The 21,151-nt window shown below is 43.0% G+C and overlaps 2 protein-coding genes across 5 annotated transcripts in view; one reads left to right on the forward strand and one right to left on the reverse strand.

The window, feature by feature from the left end:
• The window catches only part of RABEP1 (rabaptin, RAB GTPase binding effector protein 1), a 115,958-nt gene extending 110,287 nt beyond the window's left edge, over positions 1-5,671 (forward strand). For 3 of the 4 annotated variants that reach the window (XM_023184545.1, XM_023184543.1, XM_023184546.1), the window contains 3 exons: positions 239-337; positions 1,254-1,370; positions 2,957-5,671. In XM_023184545.1, the coding sequence (XP_023040313.1) occupies positions 239-337; positions 1,254-1,370; positions 2,957-3,058 (318 nt within the window). In that variant the 3' untranslated portion in view covers positions 3,059-5,671. The remainder of the gene's footprint in view (positions 1-238; positions 338-1,253; positions 1,371-2,956) is intronic. The other variant, XM_023184544.1, reaches the window with a different exon arrangement.
• Positions 5,672-6,256: 585 nt separating this feature from the next.
• The window catches only part of NUP88 (nucleoporin 88), a 34,516-nt gene continuing 19,621 nt past the window's right edge, over positions 6,257-21,151 (reverse strand). Inside the window, exons 8-17 of the mRNA XM_023184540.1 lie at positions 17,723-17,821; positions 14,808-14,898; positions 11,535-11,636; positions 9,024-9,182; positions 7,995-8,120; positions 7,821-7,886; positions 7,602-7,682; positions 7,199-7,325; positions 6,932-7,050; positions 6,257-6,497 (exon numbers count right to left, since the gene is read on the reverse strand). Coding sequence (XP_023040308.1) covers positions 6,434-6,497; positions 6,932-7,050; positions 7,199-7,325; positions 7,602-7,682; positions 7,821-7,886; positions 7,995-8,120; positions 9,024-9,182; positions 11,535-11,636; positions 14,808-14,898; positions 17,723-17,821 — 1,034 coding nt within the window. The 3' untranslated portion in view covers positions 6,257-6,433. The remainder of the gene's footprint in view (positions 6,498-6,931; positions 7,051-7,198; positions 7,326-7,601; positions 7,683-7,820; positions 7,887-7,994; positions 8,121-9,023; positions 9,183-11,534; positions 11,637-14,807; positions 14,899-17,722; positions 17,822-21,151) is intronic.

A 21,151-nucleotide genomic window follows, 5' to 3' on the forward strand; every position in this document is an offset into this window, starting at 1 on the left:
ACGTCTGTGTTTCCCCTGGTTTCTCCATTTTGAGGCCTTAGAATATGGTAGGTGTCTAATAATGGTTAATGAAAGAATCGTTCAGGAAGAACACAGAAGGGTCCACAGAGCTGAAAGGGTGAGAGTATTCCCAGTGTAGCCTGAGTGTCCTGGTGTAATTCTCCGGGCTCTAGGCTCGTTTAGGCAGTGCACTGGGGCCCTGAGGGAGTTTGTGTCTCAGCCTTTTCTGTTTTCACAGTTGGAGTCCACATTGAGAGAGAAGTCTCAACAGCTTGAGAGTCTTCAGGAAATAAAGATCAGTTTGGAAGAGCAGCTAAAAAAAGAGACTGCTGCTAAGGTAGTATTTTCATTGGTCATTTAATTTTAAAAAGTAGGGCTAAAAAGGTAGGATCACATCTTGCATGTAAGGAAAAATACTGGTGCTTTGAAGTGTCACCTTTTAAAAAGTTGGCAAGACTGACAGCTTGTGAAAAGAAAAAAATTAAACGAATTGATCTGTTCCAGCTGGGTTAAATCTTTTCTGCCAGGTCTGGAGGCCTGTGTCATGGGCTAGCTTCAGAGAGTAGGCAGGCAATCAGGGCCATTGACCAAGCCTGGGCGCTGCCCGGTTAGAAGCAGCTTTGAAAATGTCATTCCATCTGACTGATGTATCAAATCCTAAGAGAGATGGCATCAAACCGGGTTTGCCGCCTACATTTTGATTAGTTCCGTTAGAATAGACGTGCATGTTGTGGGGGTAGTGAGCTGAGGGGTCAGACCTTAAAGCACAGACAGTGTTGTTGAACTGCTTGCTTTTAGAAAGGCTCCCACACATCCTGCTGAAGTTTTCCGTAAGAGAGATTGGGGATAGCTGGGGCTGCCTGGGGCGTAGTCACTAAGTTTCCTGGTGGATGCTTGACTGTGGAGGTTGTCAGAGGAAATCCTGTATGCATCCTTGTCGCTGTGACAGATTCTCATCTCAGCAACTGTTTTGATGATTATTGTCACTGTCACCAGCTGCTGGGGGTGGGGGAGGGCAGCACTTTAATCCATTTCTTCCTCTGGCTTTTCATACCTAGTTCATCTTAGGACCTAGAGCAGGCAGCCCAGATGGCTGCACACTTGCCCTATAGATGAGAGATTGGTCGTGTATAGGAGCATGATGGATGTCCAGCCACCTTTCTGCCCTGGTAGTTGGTACCTACAAGTTACTACATTTCCTAACTAATTCGGCCCTGTGGCATTAATCTTCATTCAAAACTTGTATTTTTTAGGCTACCGTTGAACAACTAATGTTTGAAGAGAAGAACAAAGCTCAGAGATTACAGACAGAATTAGATGTCAGTGAGCAAGTCCAGAGAGATTTTGTAAAGCTTTCACAGACCCTTCAGGTGAGGCATTTGGGGAACCACATACAGAGCACGAAGGCAGTTTTGGGGGACAGAACCTTGCCAATCCCTGACTTGACCACTGGCAGTAGCTAGAGGTTTAGAGACTGGCTGCTCCTACCTCCACCCCAAATGTCTGCCTCATCATTCAGGCCAGAAACCTGCTGTGTTCTTCACACTTGGCCCATTTTTCTTTTCCTCTGTACCTTGCCAATTTTGCCTCCTTATGAGTAAAGTATCAACTCCTTAGCACACCATGTAAGACTCTTCCCAACCAGGCCCACCCCTGCGTTTTGCTCTTCTCTGCCTTGTTTTACATTCTCATGTTTCACTGCTTGTGGTTCCTCGCCCACAGTGTGGTCTTCCGTCTGGTAAGCATCCTCCTCTCATCCCCTCCTGACTCCTTTCTTTCAAGGCTCAGCGTAGGTTTGTCCATTCCATGGAGCCCTTCTAGGTCCCTGAGCTGGGCCAAAGCGCCCCCTCCCTCTGCCATGCTCCCTTGGGTCACTCCATGAATGCCTGCAATGACATAATGACATTTACAATATTGTGCTAAAACTAAGTTTTTTTCCCCAACGGAACTTCAGATTCTTGTTTTTTTTGAGGAGTCTTGCTCCCGTCACCTAGGCTGGAGTGTAGTGGTGCGATCTCGGCTCACTGCAGCCTCTGCCTCTCTGGTTCCAGTGATCCTCCTGCCTCAGCCTCCTGGGTAGCTGAGATTACAGGCACATGCTACCACACCCAGCTAATTTTTTTATTTTTAGCAGAGACGGGGTTTCACCATGTTCGTCAGGCTGGTCTCAAACTCCTGACCTCAGGTGATCCACCCATCTCAGCCTCCCAAAGTGCTGGGATTACAGACATGAGTTGCCGCACCCAGCCTGGAACTGTGGACTCTTCAGGGTCAGGAGTCAGGTCTCATTTGTCTCCATAATCCCAACACATTAGACTTTAAAATCCTAGTCTGGGCCAGGCACGGTGGCTCACGCCTGTAATCCCAGCACTTTGGGAGGCTGAGGTGGGTGGATCACCTGAGGTCAGGAGTTCGAGATCAGACTGACCAATATGGTGAAACCCCGTTTCTACTAAAAGTACAAAAATTAGCCAGGCATGGTGGTGGGTGCTTGTATTCCCAGCTACTGGGGAGGCTGAGACAGGAGAATTGCTTGAACTCGGGAGGTGGAGGTTGCAGTGAGCCGAGATGGCGCCACTGCAATCCAGCCCGGGCGACACACCAAGACTCTGTCTGGAGGAAAAGAAAGAAAGAAAAAAAAATGGCCGGGTGTGGTGGCGGGTGCCTGTAATCCCAGCTACTTGGGAGGTTGAGACACGAGAATCACTTGAACCTAGGAGGTGGAGGTTGCAGTGAGCCGAGATCACACCATTGCACTCTGGCCTGGGTGACGAGCGAAACTGTCTCAAAAAATATCCAAGTCTGTTACGTAATAGCTTTGGGGAATTATTTTAAAATTTTTCATTGTTCTTGTTGTCTCCCTTTGAAGTGACTGCTACTCTGCTAAACCAGTCACAGTTCAGAAAATCTAGGCAGGAGCCACCTGTACTTACCTCACGTGACATTATTTCTCCAGGTGCAGTTAGAGCGGATCCGGCAAGCGGACTCCTTGGAGAGAATCCGGGCAATTCTGAATGATACTAAACTGACAGACATTAACCAGCTTCCTGAGACATGACACCCTGATGGCAGGATTCTAGCCTGCACTTTGGGTTTTTAACTCATCTTTAGAGCAACATTAATTATTATTTAACTCTTAACTGAAGAAAGAGAAGTCACAACAAAAGGAAGACTGGAGAAATGCTTACTTCTAGAGGGAGAAGACTGTGCGGCACAGGAAACAGCAAACGGGGTGATCTGCAGCCCAGAGACCTTCAAATGCGAACACTGGTAACTCCAGGCTTGATTCCAACAGGCGTGGGATCAGATTCGGTGATGGAAAAAGTGCTGTTTCCTTGCCTGCTTTCTCCAACATAGATTTTTGGAACACATTTCCCTACCCTAAAGCGACATCCCAGTAGTGTTTGGAATTTTCTGTTCATAGATATTGGAAGAGAGAATTTGCTTTATCTGTTGTCTAGAGCTCATCAGTAACAGTATTCAGTTAGCAGACAGAAGTGTAGTATGCTGTATGAATATTTTATATTAAAATATGAAGGTTTGGAGCAGGCCATTGGCTACTGACTGTATTTCCCTCACTCAGTACATTTTTGTTTCCCTTTTACCATTTTATCTTGCTTTGGAGGACCTTAAATGCTACTGAAACTTACCTGAGAACCGTAGGACTGTGGCAAACAAAACCAATTGAGGAAGTGAATTGATGAGGATCTGAAAACTTGGCTGGGGCTATATATACTGGAAGCTGAAGGTTAAAGGAAAAGCACAAGAAACTTGGGAAGCACTTTTTCTGCATACTTAGATGATCTTCATGGGCCCACGGGTACCAGGATAAAGCCGAACTGGTACCATCTACTCTTTTGAAGTGTTTTAGTCTAGTTATTGGATCAGTGAAAAACATTAATAAAACAAGCTTTGTCTGAGAACCTCTAGTATACATTTATAAATCTGCTTATTTTTCAACTTGGATCATTAGGCTTAAGTACTACTTGTTTCAAATGTGTCAAATACAAAAATGGTAACTAGGTTGACAGATACTTTGTATTTTTCTTTTAAGTCCAGACCTGGAATGTAAGTGACAATGCTTATGGAAAGCCAGTTAGAATACTGATCAGTCTGGAAATCTGCCTTGCCATTTTACAAGCATTAGATTCCTTTCCTGTGTGAGAAGCCTCCATGAAACAGGTCTTTGCCATAACTTTATGAAGTGCTACAGAAAGCACAAAGGATTGATTCATGTTCACCAATACTTGAGTACTCTCCCAGGAAGATCTACTGGATGGATCATCATCCAGGAGGTTCAAAAGTAAAATGGTTTTCAAATCATTTTTGAGATTGGTTGCATAACAGTAAGGTACCTGAAAGAGCCTTCTGGGAGTTAGTGAACTAGGTAGATTGTTTTGTTCACATAAAGCCACCATCAACTTAAAGTGAATTGTCTTTGTTATAAATGAGGTCACTATGGACTTGCCCTAAAGATCTTTACTTCTGTACGTCTGTCTTCCATAGGACAAATGATAAGTACTACATACCTCATCTCTTGAGTTATTATTGTAGTCTGCATTCATGATTATGATTAAAAATAAATACTAATTATGGAAATAGTACTAAAGGCTTGCCGCGCATGAAACATTATTTAAATTGGTTTGAAGTCCCTTTATAAAGAGTGCTATATGGTTTAGATAAAGGAAACATATAACTATTTACAGGGGATTTTATTAATTATAAAATGCAATCAATTTAAATTACATAGGTTTAAGACTAGTCCCTTGGATAAGCCCCAAGCGAATTTGTCTTCAGATGATTATTAAAATTAGTGCTGCAAATCAGGGTGGGCAGTTCACAGCCTTTCTGAACTGACTGAACTAGAGCTTGCAGTGAAGTGTTCTGCTGAGACTGAGCACCTTACAGATAATTTTTCTCCAGAAGACAGTACTGGGTAATAAAATCATCACAATTAGGGAATGGTTAGTGGTCTCTACTGTGACAAATGCAAACTGCTGGAATTCACTTTATTGAGAAAAATACTGTAGAAAAACCCAAACTGAGACTCTAAGTTTTGTTTAACAATGTGCTTCTGGTATGCAACAAACTACTGTGTCACTGTCCAGGGAGGAAACAATTCTTTCCACTGGGTTTTCAGCGTAAATGGGAACTGATTTAGAAGGCAAAAGAAAAGATCAGTTGGGTTTCTTGAGTGTTCCTGTGCTTATGTTCAGTCTGTGCATACATGTTCTCATGCATGTCTAACCTGATTTACCTCTTACCTGTAACCTACCTTATCATGTGGCTTTTAATTGGCAGTCACTCAGCCATTTCTAAGCAGGTATAGTACTACCTTTCAGAACTCACATCGCAAGTATAAAAAGATGACTTAAGGCGAAGTGAGGACAATATCACATTCTGCATACTAACCTATTTCTTTTCTTCTCCCTTTAAGGTGCTAAAGCTGCACCTCATGTCCACTCAGTAACAAGTGTTGGGAGGTAGAGCACAGCCTCACTCAGCTCTGAAAGGTAATACAGCCTGTGAGGAAGTGAGCCAGCAGTGGCCTTTGCAGTTGTGGATCTTGAGCTCTGCTCTCAGCAGATTTCAGGTGTAACCATTTGTCAACTGTACTGAAGGTGTGTCCTTAAGAAGAAAGTGTTCACATTAAAAAAGCTGCTGCCGAGTACACTGTGTGGCCTTTTCCTTTGAATCCTAGGTTCTATCCCTCTCAGAGCCACGTTTCTGGTGCTGCTCCTTTAAAACACAGCTCACAAGAATACCTTGCTCAGGGCCAGGCGCGGTGGCTCAAGCCTGTAATCCCAGCACTTTGGGAGGCCGAGGCAGGCGGATCACGAGGTCAGGAGATCGAGACCATCCTGGCTAACATGGTGAAACCCCGTCTCTACTAAAAAATACAAAAAAACTAGCTGGGCGAGGTGGCGGGCGCCTGTAGTCCCAGCTACTCGGGAGGCTGAGGCAGGAGAATGGCGTGAACCCGGGAGGCGGAGCTTGCAGTGAGCTGAGATCCGGCCACTGCACTCCAGCCTGGGTGACAGAGCGAGACTCCGTCTCAAAAAAAAAAAAAGAAAAAAGAAAAAAAAGAATACCTTGCTCAGATACACTCAGTAGGGTTCAGGGAGGTTCTGGCAGTGTGCAGTGAGCAGTGTGCAATGTGCAGTGAGCAGTGTGCAGTGTGCAGTGAGCAGTGTGCAATAGTCCTGACTCCTTGCTGAACACAACTGTAGGCCTGCGTTACAAAGCACAATCCAAATTTTAAATAAAAACATTTATTCAATAATTATAAAACAAAATATTTAAAAAGATGAACAACTACACCAAAGGTCATCCAAAATGCCTTTTGATAAATTAGATCATGCTACCTGTTTTACAATATGGGTTTAAGCCTTCAGTGGTGTTCACTTCAGGTGTGAGTCAGCTCCTGGTGGTGTCAGAAGTTTACATGATTGCGGATATCATTGATTTGCTTCACCATTTCCCTTATGTGTTCACCCCTGTAAAATGGTAAAGTCACTCACTTTTGGAAATATAATAAACCATTTATATGGATTCTTAAGAATTCAAACTGGTAATGCTGAAATATCTAAGAACTGCTTTGCTAAAATTAACAGCTGAAGGTTTCAGATGGATAGCAATAGTGTTCACTGTTCATTTAAGGTGACAAATGGTGCAAGTACTGGAAACATTTTTGAACATAATTACTGTAAAATACCTTTGGCCACACAACAAAATCATGTTACTAGAAGGTCATCACTTTCAATCCTCCCACCATAGTCATTTCTTAAGCCCCTATTTATCATGTGGCTCTCGGCCCAGTAATTACTTGACATGCAAATACCAAGATCCAGGTTTCTATTAAGACAGGCTGTGGCATACTGTAAAGGAAAAACCCTCTCACAGTAATAGCTGACTGGAAGTATTTACTTACTCCTCCTTCAGGATGGACTGAATGCACTTCCGCTGGTAGGCACTGAGAGTAATGGTGGGTTTTTGAAGACTCAACACCTTCTCCATCTTTCGCTGTTGATAGTCCTTTTTCATAGTAACCTTAAGTATCAAAATAGATATTTTGGCAGTGGTTTGCCACACATTTTATCTATCTGAATCTGTTCTTTTTACATTTTTGTAAAATTTTCTGTAGAATAAGTGCTTTAAGAAAAATTACCAAATTTAGCTAGTTTGGATCTATTCCTACCTGTTTGATGGCATTGCCCAAATGTCGAAGTTGATCAGGTATCAGCTGTAACTCTTTCTTCATGTCTCGCTCACTATCAGAGAGAACTGGGAGCTCAGAGTGAAAACTGTGAAGTACTTTTTTCATCCTTTAGAAAAGGCAAGCAAACATCTCAAGTTAAGGTCTCTGCTAATTAGGAGAAACATAATCACAAGCTCATAATTCATGGATCTGGTGTCCCTGAAGTAGGCCCCATAAGAAGGGTTAGGGGAGAGCCTCATGTTTTCCCCAACATATTCTTCAGAGGAGAGGTAGGGGGATCAGTTCAATTGTGTAGGTATGTAAGCACCTGCCAATGCCCATTTTCTTAAATATCACTGTTAGTACCTGAGTCGGTAACTAAATGTTAATACAGCCCACTGACCTGCTCATGATATCCTCTTGTTTTTCTTTAGCTTCCTCATATTTGTCAGCTAAACGCTCAGCCATTTCCCGCAGACTTTTCCTAATGATATAAGAAACAAGAGACTCTTGGGGTCCACACCTTGATGTTGAAACCAACTAATGTGGCTCAGCATCTTAGGGTAAGAATATGGTTCCAGCCCTACTGACCTATTATTTTCTTCTTCTTTTTGACACTTACCTCTCCTCTCGACAATAATTGAGATCTTCTAGTTGTTTCTTTTTTTGGTCACATAATAATTTGACCCTTCAAGAACAAAAAGGAATAGAGTTTACTCAGAAGCCAGGTCTAGGCTACGACACAGCATCAGCTACCAGCCAGGGATCGATGGTTTGTGAGCACAGGACATCATACCTCCGCTGAATCTCCTCCTTGGCCAAGTCCTGTTTGAGAATGTACTGCTCTCTGAACACCTGGGTGGCTCTGCTGAGGAGCTGAAGGCATTCTTCAGGAGGAGGGGCTAGGTCCTTTTCAGAAGCTCTTAAAAACAAAGTTTCTACCTTTATTTTCCTTAGCTGAGTAAAACAACTGAAAATAGACTAAAGTCACAGGTGCTTTGTAAACTTCTTATATTTTTAATTTATTTTTCTGAGATGGAGTCTCGCTCTGTCACCCAGGCTGGAGTGCAGTGGTGCTATCTCGGCTCACTGCAACCTCTGCCTCCTAGGTTCAAGCGATTCACCTGCCTCAGCCTCCCGAGTAGCTGGGATTACAGGTGCCCACCACCCCGCCTGGCTAATTATTGCATTTTTAGTAGAGATGGGGTTTCACCGTGTTGGCCAGGCTGGTCTTCAACTCCTGACCTCAGGTGATCTGCCTGCCTCAGCCTCCCAAAGTGCTGGGATTATAGCTGTGTGAGCCACCGTGCCCGGCCTAACTTCTTTTGAGACAAAGTCTTGCTCTGTCGCCCAGGCTGGAGTGCAGTGGTGTGATCTCGGCTCACTACAACCTCTGCCTCCCAGGTTCAAGTTATTCTCCTGCCTCAGCCTCCCAAGTAGCTGGGACTACAGGCGCATGCCACCACACCCAGCTAATTTTTTTTTGTATTTTTAGTAGAGATGGGGTTTTGCTGTGTTAGCCAGGATGGTCTCGATCTCCTAACCTCGTGATCCTCCCGTCTTGGCCTCCCAAAGTGCTGGGATTACAGGCGTGAGCCACCGTGCCTGGCCCAGCCTAACTTCTTTTTAAACACTTCCTGTTTATCATTCTCAGGTGCCACTTCCCCCCTGTTCCCCATTCACTAGCTGATTAAATATATCCAGTTTCTTCCAAATCCATCACAGTAAAAAGTGTATGAAACAGATGAGGACGGAAAGGATGCACAGTAATTATGAAGACAGAAGAGAACCCATTCATAAAACCACTATGCCCAAGGTTGCATACTTCAAAAATGCTGGATTGGCAACACTACGTTGCAAAATGCTTCTAATATGCTTTTCAAAGGAATCTGGGGTTTCAGCCAGAACACGGAGGGGAGACTCTGCCACTTCAACATCTTCTCGAGTACAAAGCAGGGGAGGAGACGCTGGATGGACTGTACTTCTGCAAAATAGATAAGTAAATTGAATTCTACCATGGAGTGATTTACTATATTACAGGAAAGCAGAAACCACATTAATCCAGAACTTTCAGAATACAAAATAAGGTGTTATTTTGTAAAAGTGCAAGAATGCATGTTTGCCACCTTGAAAAGGTCACTTTGGGAAGCTACACCCTTATTCTTCCAATGCTCCTAATTTGTCAAAGCATTTCTGACTGCCATTTCTGGTTCTTTTCTAAAAGATTAAGGCAGCACAAACACCTAGCATGCATTCTTGGCAAAAGACTTGAGAGCCAGTTTATAAGCCAGAGCCACAAACATAAATTACTAATTTGTTAGGTTTAGAGTTGATCAAAACCAGTATTAAGCCAGAAAACTGCTGTATATACCATATTGGTTCTATATAATTTGATTTCTAAAAACGATTCACTCAAGTGCAAATACTCAAACTTCAGAAAGAGCTTGAAAGATCTCACAAACTTTAGCAGCACGGCAAGTGACTTACTCTGAAGGCAACAATTCTAATGTGAATGTTTGGTTGGACATGGTGGCTCACGCCTGTAATCCCAGCATTTTGGGAGCTGAGGCAGGTGGACCACTTGAGGTCAGGCATTCGAGACCAGCCTGGCCAATGCGGTAAAACCCTGTCTCTACTAAAAATATAAAAATTAGCTGGGCGTGGTGGCACACATCTGTAATCTCAGCTACTTAGGTGGCTGAAGCATGAGAATCGCTTGAACCCAGGAGGCGGAGGTTGCAGTGAGCTGAGAACACATCACTGCACTCTAGCCTGGGCAACAGGGTGAGACACTAGCTCAAAAAAAAAAAAAAAGAAAAAAAAAGTGAAAGTTCGTCAAATAGCATTACTTTATAGACAACTTGTATTTCAGGGAGCTAGCAGAAATATGATCTGAAAGTATCCAGATAATTGGCTGGGCACAGTGGCTCACACCTGTAATTCCAGCACTTCGGGAGGCCGAAGTGGGTGGATCACCCGAGGTCAGGAGTTCAAGACCAGCCTGGCCAACATGGTGAACCCTCATCTCTACTAAAAATATAAAAATTAGCTGGGCGTGGTGTGCCCCTGTAATCCCAGCTACTAGGGAGGCTGAGGCAGGAAAATCGCTTGAACCTGGGAGGCACAGGTTGCAGGGAGCTGAGATCATGCCACTGTACTCCAGCTTGGGCAACAGAGCAAGACTCCATCTCAAAAAAAAAAAAAAGTATCCAGACAATTAATGTTTATTTTTCCTCTTTGGGATTTATATTTATTCTGAAGTAAGCCAGTGTGACTAGGTTTTATTTTACTAAATGTACTGTGGGTGTTTAGGGGTGGGGGTGGTGTCTAGTGTTTGAAGCTCCAGTGACTTTTGTTTTTGGTACTCATGTTCCTGCATTTATATAACTCAGAATGATCTTCCAAGGCTGTTGGAAAAGGAAGACAGTGATTATAGCTTAATTGTCTGACTTCCTTAAAGGAGAAGGACTAAGAGTTCAGCATTTTTTTTTTTTTTTTTTTTTTTTAAAGACAGAGGGTCTTGCTCTCACCCAGGCTGGAGTGCAGTGGCATGATCATGGTTCACTGCAGCCTAAAACTCCTGGGCTTAAGCAGTCCTCTCACTTGAGTAGCTAGCACTACAGGTGTGCACCACCATGCCTGGCTAATTTTTTTGTTTTTTGTAGAGATGGGGGTCTCACTATTTTGCCCAGGTTGGTCTCGAACTCAGGGCCTCCCAAAGCATTGGGATTACAGGTGTGAACCACAACTGCACCCAGCCTGAATTCAGCTTTATTCCAGTTTACATATTCTACAATGTCCCTCAGGCTGGCAGAGACGGAGAAATTAAAGAGTATGAGTATGGACTTCAGAGTCAATGAGATCTGCATCTGTATCCCAGCTCTATTTTGTTACCTGTGATTTCAGCATTTACTAACCTCTTGATCCCTGTTTCCACTCTTATAAAATGGAAATGCCAGTACTGTCCTTACAGGGCTGCCCTGATGATTCCAGGAGGCAGTACAGGCACATGGCTTACTTCTGAGCTTGGCACATGGTCATAGCTTGAGAATTATTACTCATATTGAATGGAATGTGGTATTCAATTTTAGCATTTTTTTCCCCACACTCTGAAGAAAAGCTCCTGACTCTCAGCTAGGTGCAGGGGATGCCAGAAACCATGCCTAAAATGAAACCTTACAGAGATGGCAGGAACAGAAATATCCATCCTTCCAACCCTCAAGTCAGAAGCCAAAGCATAAACCACACTTTTGTATAGTTTCAAGTTGGTTACTGAGTGCATTTTCCCAACTGCAGAATTAGTGAGAGCTGTGCGGAGAATAGAAAATGGACGTACAGTAAAGGCCTGACGAGGCATTCATAGTTACTGGTGACGCAGAGCATCGTGGGGCCCAGAATGTCAGGGACAATCCAAAATCCTCGAATTGGAGCCGGATGCCTGGAAAAACACAGTCATAGTTAAATTACAAAGTAGCAAATGCAATGGAACCAAGAGCAAAGACATGACAGGTCATGGCTTTCTCAGGCCTGGGCTGACAGTTGCCTGGGACATCCTGTCAGTACCATAACCTCAAAAGTGGTGGCCTGGAAACCTTTCCTATAGCCCTACACTAAAGCCTAGAGCCCATGTCACTAAGTCACTCAGGAATCTCTTAACTGTAGAGTGGTGCTGACTGTAATCTCAAAAGTTACACGTTACACTGAAGATCTGTGTGTCTCTCCAACTTGCACATAAGCCCCAGCTATCTAGCCCACTTCTAACAAATTAGGTGCTTAGAAACGGTTGAATGAACAGAGCTGCCGAGTCTGTCTCAATGAGGCCCGACGTCAATGTCACAGGAAATCATTTAGCATGCACAGCCTGCATGTCTCTCTCAATCTTCCTTCCCACTTCAGTGAAGACACTGGAAACTGAGACCTCAGATGGGAACTGTCAATCTGCCAACATGCTCTCCTAGCGGCTCCCACGTCCATCCCACCTGCACGCCTACAACACGCAACTGCCCCGAATGCGGATGCCGCCTCCTCTCACACCTTCTGAAAATTGTACCATTAACTGTGTCGTTTCAGAATCTCCCTATTATCTACCTCCCCTCAGCCTGCACCCATGTCTCTTCCATTTCAAATACTCCCATTTCAATATAATGTCCAGTTCCCCTTATTCTTTCTCTCCATCCCTTTAGAACCAGCAGTCGACACACTAGTTCCCCTTCCACAGCTCCCATTTACTTTTTTGGTATCTAGAAGGTTGTAAACTTTTACTTTTTATTATCAGTGTGAAATCTACACATTACTGGGCTATATACTATGTAACCAGTATCCAGGTCAAGAATCAGGACACTGCAGGGGGCTTCAGGGTTTCCATGCGACCTTCCCTGGTCATAGCCTTTCACTCCCCAGAGAAGTAGCTACTACTCTTGACATTCATAATACCGTGTCTTTGCTTTGCTTTACAGTTTTCCTATGTATTCATTCCTAGGCAGGACTGTTAATTTTACCTGTTTCTGAAATTGATATAAATGGGATTTTGGGGTTTTTTGGAGACAGGGTCTCACTCTGTTGCCCAGGCTGGAGTGCAGTGGTGCGATCACAACTCACTGCAGCCTTGACCTCATGGGCTCAAACAATCCTTCCACCTCAGCCTCCTGAGTAGCTGGGACCACAGGTACATGCTACCACACTGGCTAATTTTTGTTTGTTTGTTTGAGATGTAGTCTCACTCTGTTGCCCAGGTTGGAGTGCAGTGGTGCGATCTTGGCTCACTGCAACCTCCACCTCCCAGGTTCAAGCGATTCTCCTGCCTCAGCCTCCTGAGTAGCTGGGATTACAGGCGCCCGTCACTACACCTAGCTAATTTTTTTTGTTTGTATTTTTAATAGAGACGGGGTTTCAACATGTTGGCCAGGCTGGTCTCGAACTCCTGACCTAGTGATTTGCCTGCCTCAGCCTCCCAAAGTGCTGGGATTACAGGCTTGAGCCACTGCGCCTGGCCTCACCTGGCTAATTTTTAAATTTTTTTGTAAAGAAAGGGTCTCGCTATGTTGCCCAGGCTGGTCTCAAACTCGTGGCCTCAAGTGATCCTCCTGTCTCACCCCACCAAAGTGCTGGGATTATAGGTGTAAGCTACCACGCCCAGCCTACATGGGATTTTATTATTTTCCCTGTTCACTTTTTCTTTTTTGAGATGGAGTCTCACTCTGTCACCCAGACTGGAATGCAGTGGTGTGATCTCGGCTCACTGCAACCTCTGCTGCCCGAGTTCAAGCAATTCTCCTGCCTCAGCCTCCAGAGTAGCTGGGACTGCAGGCACCTGCCACCGTGCCCAGCTAATGTGTGTAGTTTTTAGTAGAGACGGGGTTTCACCATCTTGGCCAGGCTGGTCTTGAACTCCTGACCTTGTGATCCACCTGCTTCGGCCTCCCAAAGTGCTGGGATTATAGGCATAAGCCACCGTACCCGGCCTCACTGTTCACTTTTCAAGCTGGTACAGTTTGCTATCCTTCTTGTGCCCCACCAAGCGTTTTCCCTATGGTCCTCTGTATTGCCAAACCTAGACTATGTCTATTTCTTAGTAGATGCTATTTGTCTCATGTTTGTGTATACTCGATGTCTGAATGCTTAGGAGACATCCAGTAACTGATGAACAGAATAAAGGGAGGTATCTAGAATACCTTCCAGGTTTCTACTGGGGATAACTGGGCTGATACGGCACCCTTCAGAAAAATGGGACGTAGGAGAGAGACTTTTGGGAAGACAGAAGATGAGTTAAGGGGACATCTGGAGTTTTTATGTTCCTATAGGATATCTGAGTGGAAGAGCCCAGCAGGCAGCTGGATATGTGAATCTGGAGTTCAGAGTGGTCTGGGCTGGGGTGATATGGATGTGGAAACTGTCAGCACTGAAGCCATGATTATGGCAAAAGTTACTCAGGAAAGGACCGAGAAAGAATAGAGAAGACCCAAGGAGAGAGTTGTGAGCATCACTTGTAAGCAGTAAGTAGAGGCAGAGGAACCAGCCTAAGAAGGAAACTTGAGAAAAGGGCTGCTGGAGGGACTGAAGGAGAACCTGGAGGGACAGACGTCAAGGATGCCAAGAAGAGTGTGTTTCAAAGAGGAGACACAGGCAACCACATCAAATAAACACAGCAATGCAGTGAAGGGCAGACAGTCTCTGCTCTCATGAAACATATACGTTCCAGTAGTGGTGACAGGCATTAAAAAAATGCAAATATAAATAGTATAATATGTGCTACAAGGGATAAGAGAATAGGAGAGCCCTAAGTTAGACTGGGCAGTCAAGGGTGTTCTCTTTGAAGAAGTGACATTAAGATGAGAAAGAAGGGTAAGAGTTTGCCCAGACAAGACGGCAAGCTGGCGCTGGGGCTGGGGCTGGGGCTAGGGAAGGACCTTCCGGTCAGGAAATAGTATGTGGAGTGGCCCTGGAGCAGGAGAAAGCTTCTGATGAGCAGGACACTCTTAGGGGAGAAGTATCATGTCTGCAACTTTCAAATGATTCAGCAGTGAATACTGCGGACGTGAGTGTAATGGATAACGCACATATCTGAACTGAACAATTGTTTTCTGATGTACAAGGAAGGGAGAGTCCTTACCTGCAGGGCAATGGCTTCGTACAAAGGATGTGTTCAACAAAGCATTTCTGTTCTGTAGAGAGTTCCTGTAAACTATCCTTATCTTCTTCATCTACCACAGAAGACATTATATAGATGAAATGATGCTTAGACAAGTCTCAAATTAAAACGCTCATGATACTGGGTTAAATGCAATTAAGTTCTTGTCTGGAAACATTGCTTCTCAAATACTATGCTTTTCTGACACAGGCGTGTGCTTTCCCAGGGGGTCTAGATTTCCGCCCCAAGAAGCAAAGTAGGATTTTCCTCGGTAATGTCTCTAAACGCAAAAATGTTTCACTAAGAAGAGTGAGATCATTCTCTTCCAGGCTGTTCCTTACCCACACTGATTTTATTTCCATACAGGTTGTGTACCCTTTATCCAAAATGCTTGGGATCAGAAGTGTTTCAGATCTTGTATTTTTTTTTTTAATTTTGGAATATGTGCATTATACTTAGTAGTTGAACATCTCTTATCTAAAAATCTAAAATCCTAAATGCTCCAATGAGCATTTCTGTTGAGTGTCATGACAGCACTCAAAAACTTTTGTAGCTCACTCAGGTTCAAGGATGGAAAAAAGAAGAGTTTTGGATTTCAAATTTTCAGAGTAGGGTTACTCAATCTGTAACAGGTTTTTTTTTTTCTTTTTTTTCCTTTTTTTTAATGGAATCTCCCTCTGTTGCCTAGGCTGGAGTGCAGTGGCCCAAACTCTGCTCAATGCAACCTCTGTCTTCTGAGTTCAAGTGATTCTCAGCCTCCTGAGTAGCTGCGACTACAGGTGGATGCCACCACACCCAGGTTTAAGTAGTAGACAGGGTTTCACTATGTTGGCCAGACTGGTCTCGAACTCTTGAACTCAGATGATCTACCTGCCTCAGCCTCCCAAAGTGCTGGGATTACAGGTGTGAGCCACCACGCCTGGTCTGTAACAGCTTTTTGAAATGTAATTCACAGTACCATACAAGTCATCCATTTAAAGTATACCCATTAAAATATACAATGCAGTAAGTTTCTACTGTAAGAACTGTATGCCTGGCTGGGTGCAGTGGCTCACGCCTGTAATCCCCAGCACTTTGAGAGGCCGAGGTGGGTGGCTCACCTGAGGTCAGGAGTTTAAGACCAGCCTGGCCAACATGGCGAGACACCGTCTCTACCAAAAACACAAAAAATTAGCTGGACGTGGTGGCGGGCACCTGTAGTCCCCACCACTCGGGAGGCTGAGGCAGGAAAATCGCTTGAACCCAGGAAGCGGAGGATACGGTAAGCCGAGATCATGCTCTTGCAACACACCCTGGGCAAAAAGAGTGAAACTCCTTCTCAAAAGAAAAAACAAAAAACAAACAAAAAAATTGTATGCCTATCATAACAATTTAGAATATTTTCATTTTCCCAAAAGAAATCCACATAACCATTAGCAATCACTCCTCAGTTTCTACCAAACTTTCCAGACCTAGGCAACTAATCTACTTTCTGTCTCTGTAGATTTGTCTCATCTGGACATCCCATATAAACAGCCATACAGTTGTTTGTGACTGGCTTCTTTCACTTAGCATCTGTTCACAGTTCATCCATATTGTAGCATGCATCAGTACTTCATTCCTTTTTATTGTTGAATAATATTCTGTTGTATAGACATACCACATTTTATCTATCCATGCATCAGCTTATGGACACTTGTGTATGTGGCTTTTGGGCTATGATGAATAAGGCTGCTATGAACACTCATGTACCAGTATGTGTGTGGATACAGGTCTTCATTTCTCTTGGAAATATACTCAGGACTGGAACTATCAGGTATGTGGTAAATCAGTAATCATTTGAGGAACTGCCAGATTGTTATCCAAAGTGACTGTACCATTTTACATTTCTATAAGCACTGTGTAAAGGTCCCCATTTTTTTCTACATCCTCAACACGTGTTAATGTCCATCTTTCTCATTTTAGCTATACTAGTGGATATGACATGATACCACATTGTGGTTTTGTGGTATCTTACTTCCATAATGACTAATGATGTTGTATATCTTTTTATAGATATGCTATTTGCCCAACTGTATTCAATGCTAAGGGTTCTTTATATTGTTCTCCATACGAGTCCATTATCACACAAATATTTTCTCCCATTTTGTGGGCTGTTTTCCCTTTTGTAATAGTATCCTTGAAGGAAAAAAAAGTTTTAAATTTTGATGGCCGGGGGCGGTGGATCACACCTGTAACCCTAGCACTTTGGGAGGCTGAGGCAGGTGGATCATTTGAGCTCATGAGTTTGAGACCAGCCTGGGCAACAACAGTGAAACCCCATCTCTACAAAAGACACAAAAATTAGCCAGGCATGGTGGCTTACTCTTGTAGTCCCAGATACTTTGGGGGCTGAGGCAGGAGCACTGCTTGAGCCCAGGAGTTCGAGACTGCAGCAACCTATGACTGCACCACTGCACTCCCACCTAGACACCATGTTAGCCAGGATGGTCTCGATCTCCTGACCTCGTGATCCGCCCACCTTGGCCTCCCAAAGTGCTGGGATTACAGGCGTGAGCCACCGCGTCCAGTCTTTTTTTTTTAAAGCAAATTCTTCCAGACCTTGATTGAGTCAGTTTTGGTATTTTTTTCTTGAAATTTGTCCATTCCATCTAGATTATGTAATGGCATACATTTTGTTCATAATATTCCCTTATAATCTTTTATTTCTGTAAGGTCAATAGTAATACCCCTGCTTTTATTCCTGATTATAGTTAGTCTAGCTTAAGGCTTGTCAAATGTCGTTGATCTTTTAAAAGAACCTTTCGGTTTCACTGATTTTCTCTATCATTTTTCTATTCCAAACTACTTTTCTGAAATCTATTAAATCTATTTTTCCTCTGAAATCTATTAAAAGTGCAGAGAGTTAGTAAACTCACCTGATCCAAGAAATTTGTGAAGTTTATGAATCCATGTTAGCCCAACACTATGTACACCAGCTTCATGAGTACAGTGATATCTTGAAGGACACTTGGGATCTGCAAATGGAATGATTAATGATACAAAAGTAGCCATTGGATAACTAAAAAAATTTACCTCAAATTTGTTGGCTACCCCACAGTAGCCTACAAACACATTTGTTGATAGAAGGTTTTATAAAAGGCTTTCCTATTGTTAGGGGTTTTGAAATTTTAAAATTTGAATTCAAATTTCGAATATACTTAATTAAGTACAGATATACCTCAGAGATACTGTGGGTTTGGTTCCAGACCATTGCAATAAAGTGAATATAGAAATAAAGTGAGTCACACAAATCATTTGGTCTCCCAGTATGTATGAAAGTTGTGTTTACACTATGCAGAAAGTTATGTTTATACTAGTAGGTACGCAACAGCGTTACATCCAAAAATATGTACACACCTTAACCATTTTTTATTGCTAAAAAATGCTGACGCAGAGACAAAATGAGCATATGCTGTGTGAAAATGGTGCTGATAGCCTTGCTTGATCCAGGGCTGCTGCAGCTTTCATTTGTTTAAAAAAAAAAAAAAAGAAGCACTGTCTGTGAACCACAATAAAATGAGGAGGTATGCCTGTATTCTGAAAAGTATAAAAAACGGCTGGGCATACTGGATCACGTCTGTAATCCCAGCACTTTGGGAGGCTGAGGTGGGTGGATCATGAAGTCAGGAGTTCGAGACCAGCCTGACCAACATGGTGAAAACCCGTCTCTACTAAAAATACAAGAATTAGCCAGGTGTGGTGGCGGCCACCTGTAATTCCAGCTACTCGGAAGGCTGAGGCAGGAGAATTGCTTGAACCCGGGAGGCGGAAGTTGCAGTGAGTGAACCGAGATTGCACCACTGCAATCCAGCCTGCGCGACAGAGTAAAACTCCGTCTCAAAAAAAAAAAAAAGATAAACGCAATCTGAATGTTATTTTCTAAATATGAACACAAGAGGTTCACCAAAACATAAATACTTGCTGTTAAGTAACATGTTTGTGCTTTTCTCTGTGCATTTATTTAGTTCTTCAAAAGAATGGTGGTTAAAATGGCAGCTCTGTAGAAAACCTATGCTTGCATACATCGACTTAAATAAAATTGTTGAAGCAAATGCACTCCTATAGCATAGGTATCACAAAAGACTTTAACACAACGGCTCAGGGAACAGTTCTATCAGTGTAGTAAGGTGTGAAATGAGAAGTGAAGTTTAGTATGTCTTCATAATGTTGACTGACAGATAGTTTTAAAGGTTATTTTCAGTTTGGGATGCTCTTTTTGTTTGACAATCATTTATAACTAAGAAGTATGAGTAGTTGTTATACAATTTTAATTAACTGGTTTTGAAACAAAAATTTCTGTACCTCCTTTGAGCCCCAGTATCAGTAAGACAATCCTGAGACTAAAAGATAAGCTATTGAATACTTATTATGTATATTTATCTCTGTAATTCAAGTTTTTTTAATTAATATTAATAATAATGTTACTGGCCGGGTGTGGTGGCTCACGCCTGTAATCCCAGCCCTTTGGGAGGCTGAGGTGGGCGGATCGCCTAAGGTCAGGAGTTCAAGACCAGCCTGACCAACATGGAGAAAGCCCGTCTCTACTAAAAATACAAAATTAGCCAGGTGTGGTGGCTCACACCTGCAATCCCAGCTACTTGGGAGGCTGAGGCAGGAGAATTGCTCAAACCCGGGAGGTGGAGGTTGCGGTGAGCTGAGATTGCACCATGCACTGCAGCCTGGGCAACAAGAGCGAAACTCTGTCTCAAACAAACAAGCAAAATAATAATGTTATTAAAGTAAAAACAAAATACAGAGATAAGATATATATTAAAGCTGATTAAATGGCACAATAACCCATAAAACCCCTACATTAAATTTTCCTTTAACAGTCTCACTGTATGATGAGTGACTTTATCCTATATTAATGTTCTAAAGCTGATACATTATTTTTCTGTCTTATACATTGAGGTTCCATAAAACATCTTAGAAAACAGCATTCTACTATAAAAAGTTTAAAAAACCTTCATCTATGGGAATCATCGATCTGTTTGAATAATTAAAGTATTGAAAATTTTCTTTTCATTTGCCCGTATTTTAAGACTTAAGGCTCAAATCATCTCATCAAATCTAACATTGACTTTTCAAAACCTGTAGTGCTAACATCAACAGAAAAATCTTAGTACTGGGGTGTAAAACAAATTGATTACTAAAAAGAGCCAACATTTAGTTAACAGGAAATCTGTTAGACACCACCCTCTGTTATACTGTAGCCATTTCACTTTGTTACTAAGAAATCTGGTGTGCCTCAGTGATTATAATATGCCTTGTTCAGCACAATTATGAACAAGTCAAAAATTTCTTAGTTTCACGTATGAAAATGTTACTCTCATTAGAAGCACCAAGAAAAGGCTGGGCATGGTGGCTTATGCCTAAAATCCCAGCACCGTGGGAGGCCAAGGTGGACAGATAAGGAGTTCGAGACCAGCCTGACCATGATGGTGAAACCCCATCTGTACTAAAAATACAAAAATTAGCCAGGCGTGGTGGCGCATTCCTGTAATCCCAGCTACTTGGGAGGCTGAGGCAGGAGAATCGCTTGGACCTGGAGGGCGGAGGTTGAAGTGAGCCGAGATTGTGCCATTGCACTCCAGCTTGGGCAACAGGAGCAAAACTCCATCTTGAAAACAAACAAACAAAAACAAAAACCCAAAAACAAAATGTCTACATCTACACTTAAGATTTCCCAAAGATATATGTATCTATATGAGGAAACCAATTAGTTTCTGTCACTTTACTTCATTTGGTCTGTTTCCTCATCTATAAAATTCTTAAGACAACATAAATCTCAAAATACCTTAATTAGACAAACTCAATGTACGCTCTTTGCTGGTTTGTTATGTAAGGAATTCTGCCCCCTTAAATGTTTTGGCTATACTTTAGTATAGAGTTGAGGCCATTATTACCAAAACTAGGCAAACTGGCTAACAAGAACTGTAAGGAGAGTAGGTCAAATTGCTACAAGATTGAAATCCTCCTGTGTTGCAGTGAATGACACGATTCCATCCTTTTTTAAAGCCAAATAGGGCTAGGCATGGTGGTTCACACCTGTGGACCAGCACTTTGAGAGGCCGAGGTGGGAGGATCACTTGAGCTCAGGAGTTTGAGCTTGGATGACATGGCAAAATCCCATATCTACCAAAAATACAAAAATCAGGCGTGTAGTCCCAGCTACTCCAGAGGCTGAGGTGGGAGGATTGTTCGAGCCTGGTGGGGCGAAGGTTGCAGTGAGCCAAGATCACACCACTGTACTCCAGCCTAGGTGACACAGTGAGATCATTATCACACACACACACACACAAAAG

This window comes from Piliocolobus tephrosceles, chromosome 16 (assembly GCF_002776525.5).
Source record: "Piliocolobus tephrosceles isolate RC106 chromosome 16, ASM277652v3, whole genome shotgun sequence".
Lineage (NCBI taxonomy): Eukaryota > Metazoa > Chordata > Mammalia > Primates > Cercopithecidae > Piliocolobus > Piliocolobus tephrosceles.